This window comes from Leptinotarsa decemlineata, unplaced genomic scaffold (genome assembly GCF_025532065.1).
Source record: "Leptinotarsa decemlineata unplaced genomic scaffold, Ldec_3_MD MMD2_tig00000010_RagTag_RagTag, whole genome shotgun sequence".
NCBI classification, from domain to species: domain Eukaryota; kingdom Metazoa; phylum Arthropoda; class Insecta; order Coleoptera; family Chrysomelidae; genus Leptinotarsa; species Leptinotarsa decemlineata.
In genome coordinates this window covers 12,384,591-12,403,343 of record NW_027412538.1, presented here as the reverse complement: position 1 = coordinate 12,403,343, position 18,753 = coordinate 12,384,591, and the positions used below count along the sequence as shown (strand labels likewise).

Sequence of the window (18,753 nt, the reverse complement as noted above, 5' to 3'; positions counted from 1 at the left end):
TCTCATCTCATCTCATCTCATCTCATCTCATCTCATCTCATCTCATCTCATCTCATCTCATCTCATCTCATCTCATCTCATCTCATCTCATCTCATCTCATCTCATCTCCAGCGTGGTATTAGTCGGGAAAGTTGTTGGTTTCCAGCAGGCATTTACCAGAACCTGCTGTGTGGGTACGTTGGTCGTACTGTGTACGCACGTAGATCGTACCTACACAGTACCTACACAGTAATCACTATTATTGTTGATATCTAGATATGACTGTTTGAAAAGTAGTTTATTTTGTTTCAGTACCAATGAGGATGCGTGATGGGGAAGAGTTCTTTCTGGAGGACATCACTAATCATGGCCGTCTTGATCGGTACCGTTCGTACAGAAGAAAACGTGTACGTGAAAAAGGTAATTTGCTTCCGTTATTCATAAACACGCAAGTCATCACCACTAATCACTCTTTTTATTTCAAAAATTGTTTCCTATTCTCAGGAAAGTCACCTAAATACGACAGTTTTTCTGATACACTGTTCATTTACTTGTTCCATCCTCCATACACTTTGAATAATAGATTGAAACAGTTCTTAACTAGAAAAGTATGCAAAAGATTTGAGTTACAGTTGATTGGATATACTCGAATAGATTTTCTTCATTGTTGTACTTAGCGGTTGTCATGTCAAAATTCCACGATCTCACGAAAGCTTTTGATTGCCTAGACCTAGATCGTACTTAAAACCAAACTGTACTCACTAGGAATTCGTGGAAATATACTGAAGTGGTTCAGGTCATTTTTGAGGCACAGAAAAATCGAGCACGATCTGAACTGCATAACATCAATCTAGGAGTACCACAAGGATCTATACTGGGTCCATTGATTGTCCTTATGTTCATCGATGATTTGCCAGAGTATATGAATGCCCATTGCTTAGTATCACATGCCGATGATGTATCTATTGCATTTCACAGTGAAAATGATTGTGAATTTGATGAGAACGTTAACGAACTTCATAACAAACTCAGTAACTGATGTATCTCGATTAATAATTAACCACAACAAAACCATTTTCATGCAATACTCTATAAAAAACGGTAGTATGGTCCCGGAAATAAGTATACGTAATTGCGACATTGATTACATCAGAATTTACCAAGTTTTTAGGCACGTTCTTTGATTTCAATCAATCCTTCAGAAATGGTATCGATCATATCAGCAAGAAAGTAAATAGTGGGAATTATGCCATTCTGGAGATGAAGAACATCTTCAATATTTACTATGCCCTCATATATCCCCATATTTCTTATAATATAGTTGTCTGGGGTGATGCAGTATCATCTCAAATATTGCTGATATCACAAAAGAGAATAATACGCCTGATTTTCAGAATCAAAAGTCCAGAAACGATTATTAAGAACACTCTTCTTCAGAAAACACAATGTTTGGCCTTTATTTATATCATATTCTAGCCAATTACAAGAATTTAACATGCAACCATTGAAAGACCGCCATGAGTCCTCGAAAGTAATTTTTGTTTTTAACATTCTTAGAAAACTGAAAGTACCTGAAATTCTCTATAATATTGATTTCATTGTACCTGACGTAAGACTGAGAAGAAGAGACAATCTATTTCGTATCTCAAACAATTTGTCTCCTCTTCAAAAATGTCTCGAAACAGTTAACACAATGGCGAGGAACTGTGAACTACATATATTCAGCATATATACATATATTCAGCATATTCTATTCTATTCTATTCCATTCCATTCCATTCCATTCCATTCCATTCCATTCCATTCCATTCCATTCCATTCCATTCCATTCCATTCCATTCCATTCCATTCCTTTCCATTCCATTCCATTCCATTCCATTCCATTCCATTCCATTCCATTCCATTCCATTCCATTCCATTCCATTCCATTCCATTCCATTCCATTCCATTCCATTCCATTCCATTCCATTCCATTCCTTTCCTTTCCATTCCATTCCATTCTATTCTATTTGGACAGTATCTTTGTATCTTTGTTAGGTCGGAAACTCTTCAGCCCACCCTCGTATATCCATTCTAACTTTTTGTCTCTGTTGTGATAACATTTAATATGGTTGAAATGGGTTTCTTTCAAGCGAAACTGAACCTCTTTGTATCTCATTCACGTACAATCCCATAGCTTTTCAGTTCCGTTGTTGCCGCAACGAATTCTCAGAGAAACAGCAACAGACATTTCTATTACGTATTCCGCAACCATAAAGATTATCCCATTTCAGTGTTCCGGAGCGGAGCAAGCATGACAAATGACAATAACGTCAAGGGTGACAATGCCTTGAGATACGTTTTGTGATGAGCGCCCCACTTTGTTTTGTTCTCCTTCTGAATGACAGAATCTCAACAAGAAAGGGGTTGTAATGTATTTGTTCAAACAGTCGTTAATAATGGCAGTTGAGGAATATTGAACCTAGACGGTCCTTTCCTTCGCAAAGTCATATGCAATAAATATTAGTACGATGTGCGATTTTTTTCAAGGAAAAAACACAAGAACTACAGGAAACTCCTCAAGACGCTCTAATAGCAGTGCCTGTGCGAAAGTAGCGATTCACATTGGATTTGAATCGCTGGAGATTAAGTTCATCGGGAAAAACATTTTTAGGAAGTTTATTCCATATAAACGCAGTTTTCCAGATGAAAGAGTTCTTAAACAGTAAAGTTCGAGGTGTACTGAGTTGAAATTCAAAACGATGAACAGCCACAGTCCGTCGCGTATTTCTGATATGTACCGCTCTTGGTGGGATAAAATATGTCGAGTCACTTCAACACTTCTCGTGAAAGTATTTATGGAAGAGAAATGGAGGTACTAGTGGATCACTGTGTCAACCAGAGAGTGGAGCTCATATTGGGTTGCAACTCAAACTCTCACCACTTAAGCTGCGGCAGCAAGGATATCAACGCTCGAGGTAAGTCCCTATATGAACATATGATTAAGAAAGATAGAACAATCTTGAATAGAGGCACAGAGCCGACATTTATCAACGCCCGCAGCCAAACATTAATATATATCACGCTTACTACAGCTAAAATATCAAACAAAATCCAAGACTGGCAAGTCTCGGACCATATCTCAATGGCAGACCACCGCTGGCTGACCTATTCGGTAAACCAGGATCTCAGGAGCACTGTAAAATCCCGTGGCCCGAAGAGGACGAATGTAGCTCTCTACAATCGACTCTTAAGAGGAGCTCTGCGGGAAACAGAGGTCCTGACTCCTGGCAACAATGAAGAACTGGAAAGGTACACGGTATCTATCCACAACAAAATAGATACTGCCTACAAGGAATCCTGTCCTATGAGGATGGTTCAAACAGATGGCACAACCAACACATGGTGGTGCCCTGAATTGGAACACCTCAGGAAGACAGCAAGAACGACATTTAACAAGGCAAAACGTACAAGACTCAAAAAGGACTGGGGTATATATCAAGCCAACCTCAGAGAGTTCAAAAAAGTCTGCAGACGAAAGCAAAGAGAAGCCTGGAGAGCCTATTGTGTCAGTTTTTTGCTGTAGTCTTTGGCGATCAGTGTCAGACACCACAATAGAGGTGTCATCAGCATACATGAAAACTTTACCGTCCTTTATGTTATGAGGCAAGTCATTGACATAGGTAAGGAAGAACAAGGGACCCATGACACTTCCTTGCGGTATTCCAAGATCTAAATCGTATTCCTTCGATTTGGTTTTACCGATTCTCACGATGATCTTCCGATCTTCAAGAAAGAACGTCATCCAGTCGTTCACTGGGCCACGTAGACCTAGGTTGTTGATTTTTTTGGAGACGAAATTACGATTAACCGTGTCGAATGCCCGCGTTAGGTCAAACGATATGACAACTACATACTCATTTTTGTCCATCAGATCATTAATGTGTTGGACAAGTTCTGTTATGGCTGTTTCGGTAGATAGGCCAGGGCGGAAACCATGCTGGCAATCAGTAAGTATTTTATGCTTTGTGAAGAAATCTGTAATTCTTTTGCAAATGATTTTTTCAATGATTTTGGAAAATATGCTCAGGAAAGCAATTGGGCGGTAGTTCTCTATGTTGCTAGAGAAAGAAAACGTCTTCACTGGATAAGCTGACGACTCAATCGATCAACAAGTCTGTTCAAAATCGAGGCACGCCAGCCTGTTGTTACGTTACAACATTAATATCACCTATCAGTATCCTTCTAAAACAATGTAATATTTCAAAAACTGTCTTGTAAGTGTCGGTGCTTGAACATGAGGAATTGCTGTTTTCCTGCATTATCTCGTCTCGGGGAAAATCCTTCCTAAGATATTGGCATTTCAAATCGTTTACAAATAGGCATTGAACGTATTGGCAATTCGTTATTCTCGTAACAACTTCAGCAGGAGTGGATTTGCAGGAAATTGCGACAGACAGTATTTGCAGGAGTTCTATTAACAGAGAAGAGCGTTCTTGCAAATCATTTGAGATGGAGCCAGTTCTGCTCAGTCTCTGAGAAAAGTTCGAGAACATTTCGAGTGAGATCCTTTTGGGAATTCACCAGTTGAAATCATTCAGACTACATAGTAGGTAGTCTATGAATGTAGGATTCACATGAATGAAATGCTCTTCACCGTAGCTGAATGGGAAATAAACGAGTTTTGGGTGAATTTCACCCTTTCGGGAATTTTCAAAGCTTTAGGACAGTTTGTGAACAGCATGTTGAATATTTACACAATGCTCCAGAAAAATTCAATGATGTCATTTCTTTCTGTTTCTAGAGGTACTTTGAAGACTTCTAAGGATTTGCTTGTACGAAGATTTACTGTTTTGTTCAAAATTTTTAGAAAAAACTGTGGAATTGTGTCATGTATCTGTATGTCTGTCTGCAGGAGGATGTCTGTCGTCGTACGACTGTTATTAATTCACACGCTTTTATTATCATTATCACGCTTTTATTATCTTCACCTGTATGTATGTATGTATGTTTGTTTGTAACCCTCCTTTTCATTTTATTCCCGTTTGAACGCTGGGGATCTGTATTTGACAGAATTATCGACATTATTGCTTGCTCTCTTCGCTGTACGTAACCTCTTTGATATAATTCGAACTCACTTTACATGTATTTCTTTATTTGAAAAAAGTATTTTTTTTATCAACACGCGCGCCTGCTGCCCTTGTTTTAACCCTCCTTTGTGCGCCTGCTGCCGTCCTTGGGCTTGGTAGCTGATTTTCAGGCTCCCTTTCCGGAATCGGAAAATATCAATAGTCATTTTTCTAAACAATCCCAAAGTTTAGATAAAATAAATATAGTTTAAAGAGATTAAAAAATACGCTTTTATAGCATACGAAACTAAAAACTGAAAAAAATATATAATTTAAAAAACTAAAAAACACGCTTTTGAAGAACATCGAACTGAAAAGTTAAAAATATATTTTTTTAAATAACGTATTCTAAAAACACTTTATTGTGTGATTTTCACTAGATAGTTTTAAAAAACGCAACACGTGTTTCGCCATAGAATGGCTTCCTCGGGCGTGTCTTAATAACTAATTCTACACATTAAATGCTACACACATCGGAAAAGTCTAGGGATATTTTTATAACATACTAAATATCATAAAAATAAATGCATGAAATCGTTTAATTTCGATTAAATTGGTACACTCGACCACCCTGTAGATTTCTATGGGTTGAACAAAGCCTGCAAAAACGGTAACCAATCTTTTATAAAGTTTTTTACAAACTGTAGGTTTTCGGCTAAAATGAATAATCTGAAAGTGTCGAGTTTGTACATGCTATGCAGTTCTTGCTCAGCAATTAAACTGGAAATATTGTGCTTTAACATGGAACGCCATCACTTACCATTGGCTAAGATGAATAGAGCTGTAGGGCTTCTTCAAGGTAGCATGCGACAAAATGATGTAGCTCTTCGTTTGGGGGTCTCCCAAAGTGTTATCAGTCGATTGTGGTGGCGTTTCCGTGAAACTGGCAGTCCAGCCGAACAACATCCAGGGCGAGGACGCGCTACAACTGCAGTTCAAGACCGATTTTTGGTCTTAACCGCAAGAAGACAACCGACAATCACAGCACCTGAGTTGGTTAACGTGTTGCAGCAGACGCACCAGGTAACCATTGGTCGTGATACTGTCAGAAATCGACTGCATGAAGCAGATCTCCACAACAGAAGGCCACTTAGATGTCCACCTTTGTCGAGAGGCAATCGCGGTAGAAGATTAGAGTGGTGTCAAGAACATCAAAACTGGGATGCAAATAATTGGGCCACAGTTTTGTTTACAGACGAATCCAGATTTGGATTTCATCCAGATTCTCGTCGAGTAAGACTGTGGAGACGACCTGGAAATAATGAACGTTTGAGACACATCCAGGAAGTCCACACATACAGAGGTGGTACAGTAATGCTATGGGGCGGAATCATGATCGGCGGCAGAACCGATCTCGTTTTTCCAAATCGCTCCCTCACAGCTCGACAGTACCTCGACACCATTCTTCTACCTATCGTCCGTCCGTTTGCTGGTGCTGTTGGTGAAAACTTCCACCTAATGCACGATAATGTTCGTCCACATGTCGCGCGTCTAGTGACTGACTGGCTCACCAATGAAGGAGTTGATGTATTGCCATGGCCAGCACAATCACCGGACCTGAATCCCATCGAGCATGTGTGGGACATGCTTCAACGAAAAATTACTCCGCATATGGGGAACATTCACACAACGTTTCAATTGAGAGAGCTTTTAATCGCTGAATGGGCAAATGTACCTCAACAAGACATTGACAATCTCATTTTGTCGATGCACGATAGATGTAGGGCCGTAATAAACCAGCGTGGAGGCCATACTTTGTACTGATTCCAATTTTTTTTGTATTATGATTTTTTTCGGGGTGCCAAAGAAGGGCCATATTATTTTTTAGTTTTGCTTATATGCGCACTCAGTATTTTTGACCATTTAATAAATTTTGTTGTAAGTTACATTCGTTTAATAATCACCCGTCAACTTTTTTTCCCTAAAGCGATCTAAAAAAAATTATTGCCATTTTTAAAAATATCCCTAGACTTTTCCGATGTGTGTATATATACCTTATTCTACAATTTGAAGTACCTGATTTTTTACCTAAGTTTGTAATGAATTTAATTACCTGTGCTTATGTTCCATTTTCCACATTTGAAAAAATATTCAGTAACGGAGAGTTATTTAATTCTAATTGATTAAATAATTTTAATGCAGTACGCCTTTGGCACTAATATACAGGGTGTTAATTAAGTATGTACCATAAATTCAACAGACGATTCTTTAAGTAAGGAGAAATCCAGGTTTCCCAAATCGAATATTGTTTATAGATGAAGCTTGTTTTTCTCACAATTCAATTATTAACTTCCACATCAATCACATTCGGGCCGAAAACAATCCACACGCCTTGATAGAAACAGTTCAAAAACAGTTTTCTTTTAATATTTGGGTTGGAATGGAGAAGAATACCGAAGGTTTTCAGAATTTGTTTTACCTGGACTTTTAGAAGAAATTCCAGTCATGGAAAGATTCCGTATGTGGTACATGCACGAGGGTGCTCCACCACACACTACTGTAGTGGCACGGCCATTTTTGGATGAAAATTACCATAATCGCAGGATAGGGAGAGCAGGCCCACACCCATGGCCACCTCGCTCGCCCGAAATGAATCCCTTAGATTATTTTCTCTGGGGACACCTTGAAGCGTTGGTATACAAAACTGCTATCCAAAGTGAAGAGGATTTACGGAATGAAATCATTAATTCATGTGACATAATAAAAAATACGCCAGGTATTTTCAGAAGAGTGCGAAATTCAATGATGCGGCGGCTAGACGGTTATATTGAAGCCGAAGAAAGCCATTTCCAACACTTAATTTAGTGCAACTCGTTAGTCTAGATGTTATTGTCACATAATTAGTAATGAAAAATTATAAAAATAATAATTTCCAAAAGAAACATTTAATTCTCCATATTATTCCTTGACTTTTTTTTCTTAAAAACTGAGCAAGATACGAAAAAAACTAAGGGGACAAAAAAGTTGTATTTCTAATTGCTCAATCCAATGAAATAATGAAAATTGCACAAAAGTCAGTGGCGTACATTTTTAAGTCAAAAATATTCGTTCAAATCCCGCTCGAGATGCCACTGGACTTAATAAATTGAATAACGTTCGGGCTAAATTAGCTCCTCAATGTTATAAATATATTTGGCAAATTACAACAAAATCAGGTAATGGATATTTAAGATATTTACGAATAACACCCTGTATCTTGAGAACGAAGGATTTGCGGACCCATGTTTATATGAACATTTCGTCTTAAAATTACCTAAAGAATCGTCTGTTGAATTTATGGTACATACTTAAATAACACCCTGTATATAGATAGACTGCTGTAGTTTCTCTCACTTCTGGACAGACTATAGGAAGCTCACATTTCACTTTGACTGACTCTATTTTGAGTCCCTGTTTATCTTGGGGGCCTCTTATAACAACAAAAGCAAAGTTTTCGTCGATATTAATATATTTCATCGTAGCCCAGCTTTTTGAATTCAGTACAGCAGAAAATATATTCAAACGCCTATACCGATGGAAACGAGGTATATTGATTTTATATCATGTTTGGCGGTGGAGCGGGTGCTCATATAGCAGAATTTATGTGTATATTAGAGAAACCCGATGCTGAATTTTTCAATCAACTTTTTATAGCATCAATAATCGAGTTCGCCTAAAAAACCTGATAATATAGGGTTGTTAATGACTATGAATTACAGGCAACTGGAATTTTATTCACTTGCTTTACTGCCTCTCCATTATCATTTTTATTGGTGTAATTCGTAATAGATTTGGAGTTTATCGCTGCAAAATGTTAAGCACCCTTTGAGTTTGGACGTTTACGGGACTCATATATTCAATCTGTTGTTCTGTTGTACATACGGGGTACGTTTAATCTGAATTTAATATGATCTTTATTCAGATTACTCAGTTTGGGTTTCCATCAGCACCATTTTCCGCGCAGTTTATGCTTATGTTTCTGTTCAATGTTTATTTGGGTTCTTTACATCAGTCAGTTATTTCAAAAACGCGAATAAATACCTAGGGTATTTCATTGTTATATCACTAAGGTTTTTTTTTGTTTATTATAATTGTTATTTTCAGCTATTCTTTTTTAATTCTTCTTTTATATCATTTCTTTCAGGGATTTCAAATAATTTTATATAAAATCAGGCAATAGAAGTCAGAAATAATGAAATTCATCATGAAACATTGTCATCCACCTTCAAACTAACGATGAGTTTTCTAGTTTTCATGTTACTGTTTAACAAAAAATCATGGTAAATGTTCTAAGAATGTAAAACTGAATATCAGTTGGTTGTTACAAATTCAGATTTTCATTGTCTAAAACGGTGTCAACAGATACGGAATCTAAGAAAGGCAAAATAAAATAAAGCCAGTCATCACCCGAAGATGATTGTGGATACTAAAGTCAGTCATCACCTGAAGATGATTGTGGATACTAACAATCGAAACATCGTGAACTAACTTGGCTTGGGATCTCTTAACTTTTTATTTTTTAATTTTTGTTCAATTGTTCAATTTTTACTTGTATTTTATTCAATTTCAGGTTTTTCAGCTCAATATAATTGTTATTTTCAGCTATTCATGTTTCAATTTCTTCTTTTTCAGTTCTTTCAGGGATTTCAATTCAATTCATATAATATCAGATAATGGAAGTCCGAACTAATGAAATTCATTGAAATAAAAATGATTTGAATGTTGGAATTATCTAAAATATTAAAAATAACCCCGTTCCTACGTAATGACCTGAGTTGAGGTGAAAACTAATTGAAATTTTTGAACACTATAAAAGAAAATTTCACTAACTATTCAAATAGACAGTTTGTGCTTCATATATCAACAATTTGAATGACCTTCAACCTTCTCAGAGATTAATCATTTTACATGAGTTTAGGTCAATTATACTAACTGATCAAATGGACATTTTGTGCTTCATATAATAACAAGTTGAATGACCTTCAACCTACTCAGAGACTAATCATTTCACATGAGTTTAGGTCAATTATACTAACTGATCAAATGGACATTTTGTGCTTCATATAATAACAATTTGGATGACCTTCAACCTACTCAGAGACTAATCATTTTACATGAGTTTAGGTCAATTTTACTGACTGATCAAATGGACATTTTGTGCTTCATATAATAACAATTTGGATGACCTTCAACCTACTCAGAGACTAATCATTTTACATGAGTTTAGGTCAATTTTACTGACTGATCAAATAGACATTTTGTGCTTCATATAATAACAATTTGAATGACGTTCAACCTACTCAGAAACTAATCATTTCACATGAGTTTGGGTCAATTTTACTAACTGATCAAATGGACATTTTGTGCTTCATATAATAACAACTTAAATGACCTTCTACCTACTCAGAGACTAATCATTTTACATGAGTTTAGGTCAATTTTACTGACTGATCAAATGGACATTTTGTGCTTCATATAATAACAATTTGGATGACCTTCAACCTACTCAGAGACTATCATTTTACATGAGTTTAGGTCAATTTTACTAACTGATCAAATGAACATTTTGTGCTTCATATGATAACAATTTGGATGACGTTCAACCTACTCAGAAACTAATCATTTCACATGAGTTTAGGTCAATTTTACCAACTGATCAAATGGACATTTTGTGCTTCATATGATAACAATTTGAATGACGTTCAACCTACTCAGAAACTAATCATTTCACATGAGTTCAGGTCAATTTAACTAAGTGATCAAATGGACATTTTGTGCTTCATATAATAACAATTTGAATGACCGTCAACCTACTCAGGGACTAATAATTTTACATGAGTTTAGGTCAGAGGTGTGAAACTCAATTTTGTAGAGCGTAGCGCCTTCAAACTTAAAACATATGCTTTATAGATAGTATACTTTCTAATACAGTGGTATTTTTCAAGCAACTATTGCCATCTCTAGGTCAGACCCGGTACTTCTAAGACCACCCTTGTGATTAACTCAGTAAATCTTTAATAAATTCATCACTACCGCTATCCAGGAGTAAACTTAAAATTGAATTGCCCAGTCAACAGTGATCTGAATATAAACACTTGTATTTCATTTCACTATTGTCCTGGAATTAATTTATATTATATTATATTTGTTGCAAACGTGGCTGAGTGGAAGAATAGCGGTCTGTTAAACTTCGACCATTTATTATCATTATCATTATTTATAAACGAAATATCAAGACCAGTGTACCTTATAGTGTGCAGAAAACAAACATTTATTTTTATTCTTATATCACTGCGTACCAGCCCGATATTCTGACTTTCTCCGAGAAAAATCTCATACTTTATTCATCATGTCTCATTGTTCGCAGGGGAACATAGAATCGAGTTTGGAGACTATACACGAAGTTGCCATCACGAGTCTGGGCTATCTCTGCCTCACGGAACAATTCAAATATCTGACGGTACCTCTAGACCCTCTCCGGTTCGAATCGACTCGCCAGAAGGCGGATTTGGCAGCTGCATTGTTACAAGATTTGGGCGTAGCTCATCACAATGGTGAGATATTAGATTTTACTCTTGTGGGGTTTTTCTTTCGGAAGGGAAAGAAGGAAGAGCTTTGTTTATTCACTCAATGTATCAGTGCATAGTCCAGTCATATTAGTCAGAATTTGAGGTACCCAGCTATAATTTCGTATAGACTTGTATTTTGATATCCCTAAAGTTGTCTCGAAACCCACATATAGTAGGGTGAACGCGACTATTGAAATCTAAGGTCAACGGTCACAACGAGATTTGTATTCATGATTAATATTGTAGAGCAGAGGTTCTCGAACTTATTTTGTCTACGGCCCACTTCGAGAATTAATTATTTTCTAGCGCCCCCAAAAGTGTTTTACTTCACTAACTTTTAAAAATCACAAGCGCAGTCATTATTTTAATATTTAAATTATGTGTTTCATGTGAAAATAAGACTTTCTGATGAGGGTAATGTAAAACACCATTTTGTAATATAAAGAAACGTTTCATTCATGTCATTAAAACAAACGTTTCAATTTGATTTATTAAAACTAATATAATGTGAAGGATGAATTTGATGATTTTCTAATAAGTTTGTTGATATCAGACTCGAATTTACTCAAAAACCGCCGTAAGTCACCGCCTTCGGTAATCTGCAACCGATTTCTCTTTTTAGTTAGCAACGTTGCCACAGCACTAAATCCAAAAATAATTGAACGATGGACCACAATCCAAGGTACAATTGCGGGATTGGCTTTTGTAGCCAAAATTTTTGTTATTCATTTTTTAATTTCATTTTTATTTCCTCGTTCGTTATTAGTTCTATGAGTTCTTCTTCCAGCTGGGGTGATCCTGCTGTGTTGACATTTGAAAAATGATCCAACACACAGTCCGGAATTTCCAATTTATACTCCATGGGCACTTGCAAATGTATGCAGATGATACCCAGTTAATTTATTCCTTTCACCCCATTGATATTAGAAATGGCTGCCGGAAAATTAATGAGGATCTCAATAGAATCAGTTTCCAAAGATCATTGTCTTTTGCTGAACCCTAGTAAATGTAAAGCAATGGTTTTCGGTAGAAAAAACGATAGACTTTTCTTTCAGGAAAGTAAAATTACCATCAAAATCAATGATATTCCTATCGAATATTGCGATGTTGTGGAAAATTTAGGTCTCTGGATGGACGACTCACTGCGATTCGATAAACATATCTCAGAATGCATTAGGAAAAGCATCTGGAAGCTCAAAATACTATACGGGAATCGTGCCTCTGCGAATCTCTCGTGCTTTCAACGTTCCCGCATTACGATACTGTATATGGTCCTTGTCTCACTGCAGTTAATGCACAGAGGATACAGAGGATACAAAACTACTGCCTTCGATTCATTTATGGTGTTCGTAGGGGTCTGCCTATCACCCATAGATTAAAAGAAGTTGGATGGTTGAGTATGAAATTACGTAGAGAACTACACTGTTGCATTTTATATCATAAAATTATTCAGACCAAGGCACTATCTTACTTGTATAGGAAAATCGTATTTCGTACTGATGTCCATAATTTGAACATCCGTTCCAAGGGAACTATAATTCCACCCGTCCATAAAACTTCTATGTTTGAGCGTATATTTTCTTATAATATTTCAAAAGTATATGATGTCATACCGAAGGAACTGAAAAATATGAAGATTATGACATTTCGAAAACATATTAGAGAAGCCTTAAAATCCCCTACTGGTTGAAACCCCTGTCTCTCTGTCTCTCTCTCTCCCACTGGATTGGAATGTATGATTTTTTTTTATATCTTTTTGTTTTTCTCTGTTATTTTGAACATGCATGGATTTTGTTCTAGATAATACTTACTGTTACTGATTAGAATATGGAACTCTTGAAAATGGTTGAGACTTTTTAGTGCTCTAGTTATATATGTGTATATGTATGGGGTATATGTGTATATATATTACAATGTAGGTTTTCACGGATGGTAGAATATGATGTGTTGTTTTTCCGGGTGTTCATCCGTTGTGTACTATTCGATAGTCGACGTTTCGCCATCATCTCAGATGGCATTATCAAGACGAGTTACTGCTTCGCTTCGAGAGGTGTAACTGATGTCAGGTTCTTCTTGTGGTGTTTTTATATGGTTTCGCTTGCGTAAGTTGTATGGATTTGTTACCTGTTTTTCTACCTGAGGGTTGTTGATGGCTTTTGGTAGTTCTCCTACCTGTTTTTCTACCTGAGGGTTGTTAATGGCTTCTGGCGGTTCTCCTACCTGCGATGGTTCAATATCAATTTGTGGTTGTCTTTGGTGGTTGTTTTTAATTATTGTTTTCCAAATCCTTGGGATGTTTAGTGAGTCATCCCTTTTGTTGATGAGGCCTTGCTTTTCGATTTCGATAGCTTCCCTGATTTGTCGTATTCTTGGGTTTTGCACCTGTGCTATCTGTTTTGTGGACTCAAAATTAATCTTGTGACCTGTTTGTAGATGGTGTTGAAAGAGGGCAGAGGAGGTTTGTTTTGTTCTTATCGAGTTTTTGTGCTCCTGGGTCCTGGCAGATATACGTCTGTTGGTCTGACCGATATATTGTTGTCCACAGTCCTCGCATGTGATGCTATATACTCCTTGGTTTTCTAGGGAAATTCTCTCTTTCGGTCTGGGCAGCCAACTGGATATCGTTTTGTGTGGTTTGTAGGTTGTCCGAATGTTTTTACGTCTTAGTATTCTCCCGATTTTGTCGGTCACACCTTTGATATAAGGTAGTGTCACAGATTGTCTGTCATGTGGAGAGTCTTCTGTCGATCTAGTGGATGTTTTGTTGGTTCTTCTTTGTCTGTCGATGGCCTTTTGAATGATCTTTGGTCCGTAGCCATTTTGTCGCAGAGGTTCATTTGTGATTTTTATAGATGATTCCAAAATTCCCTGCGGTCTCACACATTCTTGTGGATCTGCAGATGGTTCCGCGCTCTAATATAACCTGTAATTAGCATTGCCAGTATCAGCGCACTGCTCCATCTTCTTTTCTAAAGTTGCCAACCATTTTTGCACCAAATGGATATTCTGCAAGATCATCCACCAGCATTTTCCGCTACAATTTCTTGGCCCTGTCCAAGAGATATACTGTGGAAATTACCTTTATCGAACATAAATCCCAATTTCCTTCCTAATTTCTCTACATCTTTCAGAGGATTCACTCCTGGAGATAATATGAAAAATGTTGGTGTGGTAGAACTCGTCTCTTCATAGGATTTTTCGAATTCTACACTTCTTCAAACATTTTTATGCGTTGAATCGTTTTCGAAATAGAGAGCAAATAACAAAGAAAAGCTCGTTAATATGTTAATTGCCTGTGGGTTGGGCTACCTATCGGGCCAATCTCCAGGTGGCGGTTAGGGGAACGGCCAGGGGACTGTCCGGGAAGTCAATGCAGCAGCGTACCCAAGCTAAGGTGTAAGAAATCGTGCCGACAGCTGAATGGCCGCAGGGTGATATGCGATTACGAACGATCTCCTTGGGGAACCGGGCGAAACCTCATTGTAATCAGGCTTCCTCTGGTATTGCGAGGCTTTGCCAGAGGTGACCAACTCTTCCCCTGCTACTCGTGGTAACACACATGAATGAAAGAATCACAGATTCTACCCAAGCATCTCAGATCATGAGTATGATTTATTTCCTCAGCTGATAAAATTTGTATGAGAGATTGCGTAACTTGAATAGTATACCTACCTTCCAGCAGTCCCCTTTAATGACACACACAACGGCGGTACTCATCGCTACATTCTGTTGGTTACCGTAACATGATTTATGACTCTTCAGCCAATCATAAAACTCGGTTAGTAAAAATTATGCAATACGAACCGCCAATTCTTCAGTCCACGTGGACTAATTCGTTGCGGCATAATTCCTTTGTATTGGTTTTTTTGGCCTTTGACTTCGCCGACACCTTTAAGATTACTATATCAGTTACTTCGACTAGACCTACTAAATATTTGATATTATCATTTCAACAACGACACCGTTCTATTATAATATATTTAAATATGCCTACGTGACTATTTTCATCATTGAATTACTCAACATTCGCGAATAGAAATAATCAAGTGATTAGAACGATAGGATTATCGAATTAAAAGCTTATCTCAAGAAGAGAATCATGATAATGTATAATTTCCATAGAATGTCAATTATGTTTGTTCAATTATTTCCATTGTGATCAACCGTAACTCAGTTTTTTTCTTGCTGCTTAGGTTTTCTTGATACTATTTCAATGAAATTGTCATTTCTCCTATTTTTTTTTTATTTTGTGTCTGGATAGTATAAACGTATTGGAAAATCATCTGAACTGTTAAGAAAAATGTCATAATCAAAATTTATCGTACTTATGTGATCACCATCGAAAATAAAGATATTTTCAATAATGATAAATATACCTGTCACTGGAAGATAGCAAAAAAAATAGATACATTATGAAATGATACAAGATGCAGGTAATTGATAAAGGTGTCGTTTATTATTTACATTTCGTTGATTGAGAGATTGAAGATGCAACAAATAGCAGATTGAAATCAACTAAACTGGCAATAAATGGGGAAGAGAATCAACAGCGATGAAGCAAAAGAAGTATAAATTGTAGTGATAATGAATATTTTAATTTCTGAGTCCACAATACCTGTTTCGACTTTAGAAAACGACAAAATATTTCACCCAGCTGTTTCAACGAGTTACGTCCAATAAGTATTTTACCAGCATTCTCAAAAATTATTGAAAAAACAACAAATCAAAGTATATTTGGATACAGCTAACATACTTCCAGAAGTGCAATCTGGATTCCGACAGAAACACGGTACCAACACTGCTCTGTTGAAGGTTATCAATAATATCACTACTTCTCGGGACAAATCGATGGTCTCATTTTTGGTTATGCTTAATCAAAGCAAAGTATTAGATCTGGTAAACTTCAAACTATTGCTGAGTAAACTAAAATACATTGGCTTTGAATGCAGTTCTTTAGATTGGGTGAGAAGCTATCTCACAGGAAAGGCCCAACGGGTTATACTGGATAATGATCAAGAAGGAAACTTCTTCTGGTGTACCACAAGGTAGCATTCTAGGTCCATTAATGTTCTCTCTTTTCATTTTTGACTTTCCTGCCACATTATCCCAGTGCGAAGTTCATTTGTATGCTGATGATTTTCAATTATATCTGTCTGGTCAATCTAATAATATTTACCATGCTATCACCAGGATGAACTTAGATTTAGAAAATACACTTCTATTTTCCAAAAATCATGGCCTTCGAATAAATCCAAATAAAACAGTAGCCCTATGTTTGGGATCTGACCTACAAAGAAATGAAGTTGAAACAAATTTCCATCTTTTTCTTGACAATGAACCGAATGACTGGGTGAATTCAGCAAAAAATGTAGGTGTATATATCGATAACACTCTCTCGTTCAACGAGCACTTTAAACACATTTACAAAACTTGCGTTTTCAAACTGAAATCCTTATACAACTTCAAGTTCCAGCTTTCACAAGAAACAAAACTGAAATTAGTTCAATCATTGATTTATCCCCATATTGAGTATTGCTGCTCAGTGTATTACAACTTCTTGCCAGACTATAATAAACACAAACTTCAACGCATACAAAATGCTTGTATGAGATTTGTGTGCTGCATAAACTACCGTGATCATGTAACTCCATATTTATTGAAATTAGATCAGCTGAATATTGAGTTTAGAATTCGTTATCTCATATCTGTATTCTTATATTAACTATTGGAAAGCAAAACTCCTAATTACTTGTTCAGATTAATTAGTAAGCGATCTGATAATCATTCTATCAATTCAAGAAAAGATACATTTACCATTCTATATCATGTTAGTAGTGTAACAACGTATGTTCTGGCGCAATGGGAGTGGGGGTAACCTTCCTATGTTATTTCACATTCGGCCTTGGATATTATATTCATTACGCCATATTTGTTTTTTCTCTGTCGACGAATTCTCCATTTCTTATCCTTTCATTTGACATGCCGTATGCGACGATCTGATCATTATTAGTAAATATACAACTCAGTGCCCTTCTGACAGTTGCGCTATTATTCTTTGTAATAACCCATTCATTATCACACACGCCACCACCTATCACGCTGAATACGTCACTTTCAAGCTTTTAATGTTTTATCACTATCATTATTATTATTCGTAGTGTAACAACGTATGTTCTGGCGCAATGGGAGTGGGGGTAACCTATCAACGTCATCGAAATCGACGCAGGATGGAACGAGTATAGTAGCGATTTTAGCGTGGAACTCCGCCCCTCGGCCCCCTTGGTACTCCACCTAACCTATCGCCCCCTTGGTACTCCACCTAACCTATCAGCTCCCTCAGCCCCTTCAGTCACGTGATTTTAAATAAAAAAAGCTTATAGTTATGAGATTCGAACCTGGGTCGTCCGCGCCGTAGACATTGTCCTTAGCCTCTACACCATCGTAAGATATTGAAGTTAACTGCGAATGTTGGGTATTTATAGCGTTAGTTTTGTCAGGACCGAAATTGACTCATTCATTATACTTGACAACATTATTTTTTATTTCCGTAGATTGTAATCATCATTATCATATTGAAGATAGGAAAATATACTTAGATTTGGGAAATAATTAATATTTCATGTAAAGATGTGTATGTGTGTGTAAGAGCGAGAGGCGCGTGTGACGTAATCGATGCAAAGAGAGATGGAGATGGTATCGAGATTTACCGGTTGCTAGTGCAAGCAGGTGTTGCCAGTTGTACAATAAATCAATATTTATGGAGTAATGTAGCGTTGCCGGTTTGAAAATTAAGTTATAGAATACACAGAGTCATCTATGAGTCACTAGCTGAACTATCTATTGGTTGAAGAAGGACACTGTAGACACTAGACTCATAAGACTGCATCTGTCAAATGTCAATACATGCCAGCATGGCAGGTTCGGCGTTGCCAGTTGTACAATAAATCAATGTTTATGGAGTAATGTAGCGTTGCCGGTTTGAAAATTAAGTTATAGAACACACAGATTCATCTATGAGTCACTAGCTGAACTATCTATTGGTTGAAGAAGGACACTGTAAACGCTAGACTCATAAGACTGCATCTGTCAAATGTCAATACATGCCAGCATAGCAGGT

The 18,753-nt window shown here is 36.9% G+C and overlaps 2 protein-coding genes across 2 annotated transcripts in view; both read left to right on the top strand.

The window, feature by feature from the left end:
• LOC111510203 (myrosinase 1) overlaps nucleotides 1–18,753 on the top strand; it is a 408,217-nt gene that overhangs the window by 210,412 nt on the left and 179,052 nt on the right. The window lies entirely within an intron of this gene.
• The window catches only part of LOC111516085 (probable G-protein coupled receptor CG31760), a 155,276-nt gene that overhangs the window by 25,085 nt on the left and 111,438 nt on the right, over nucleotides 1–18,753 (top strand). Inside the window, exons 2-3 of the mRNA XM_074171468.1 lie at nucleotides 293–400; nucleotides 11,435–11,621. Coding sequence (XP_074027569.1) covers nucleotides 311–400; nucleotides 11,435–11,621 — 277 coding nt within the window. The 5' untranslated portion in view covers nucleotides 293–310. The remainder of the gene's footprint in view (nucleotides 1–292; nucleotides 401–11,434; nucleotides 11,622–18,753) is intronic.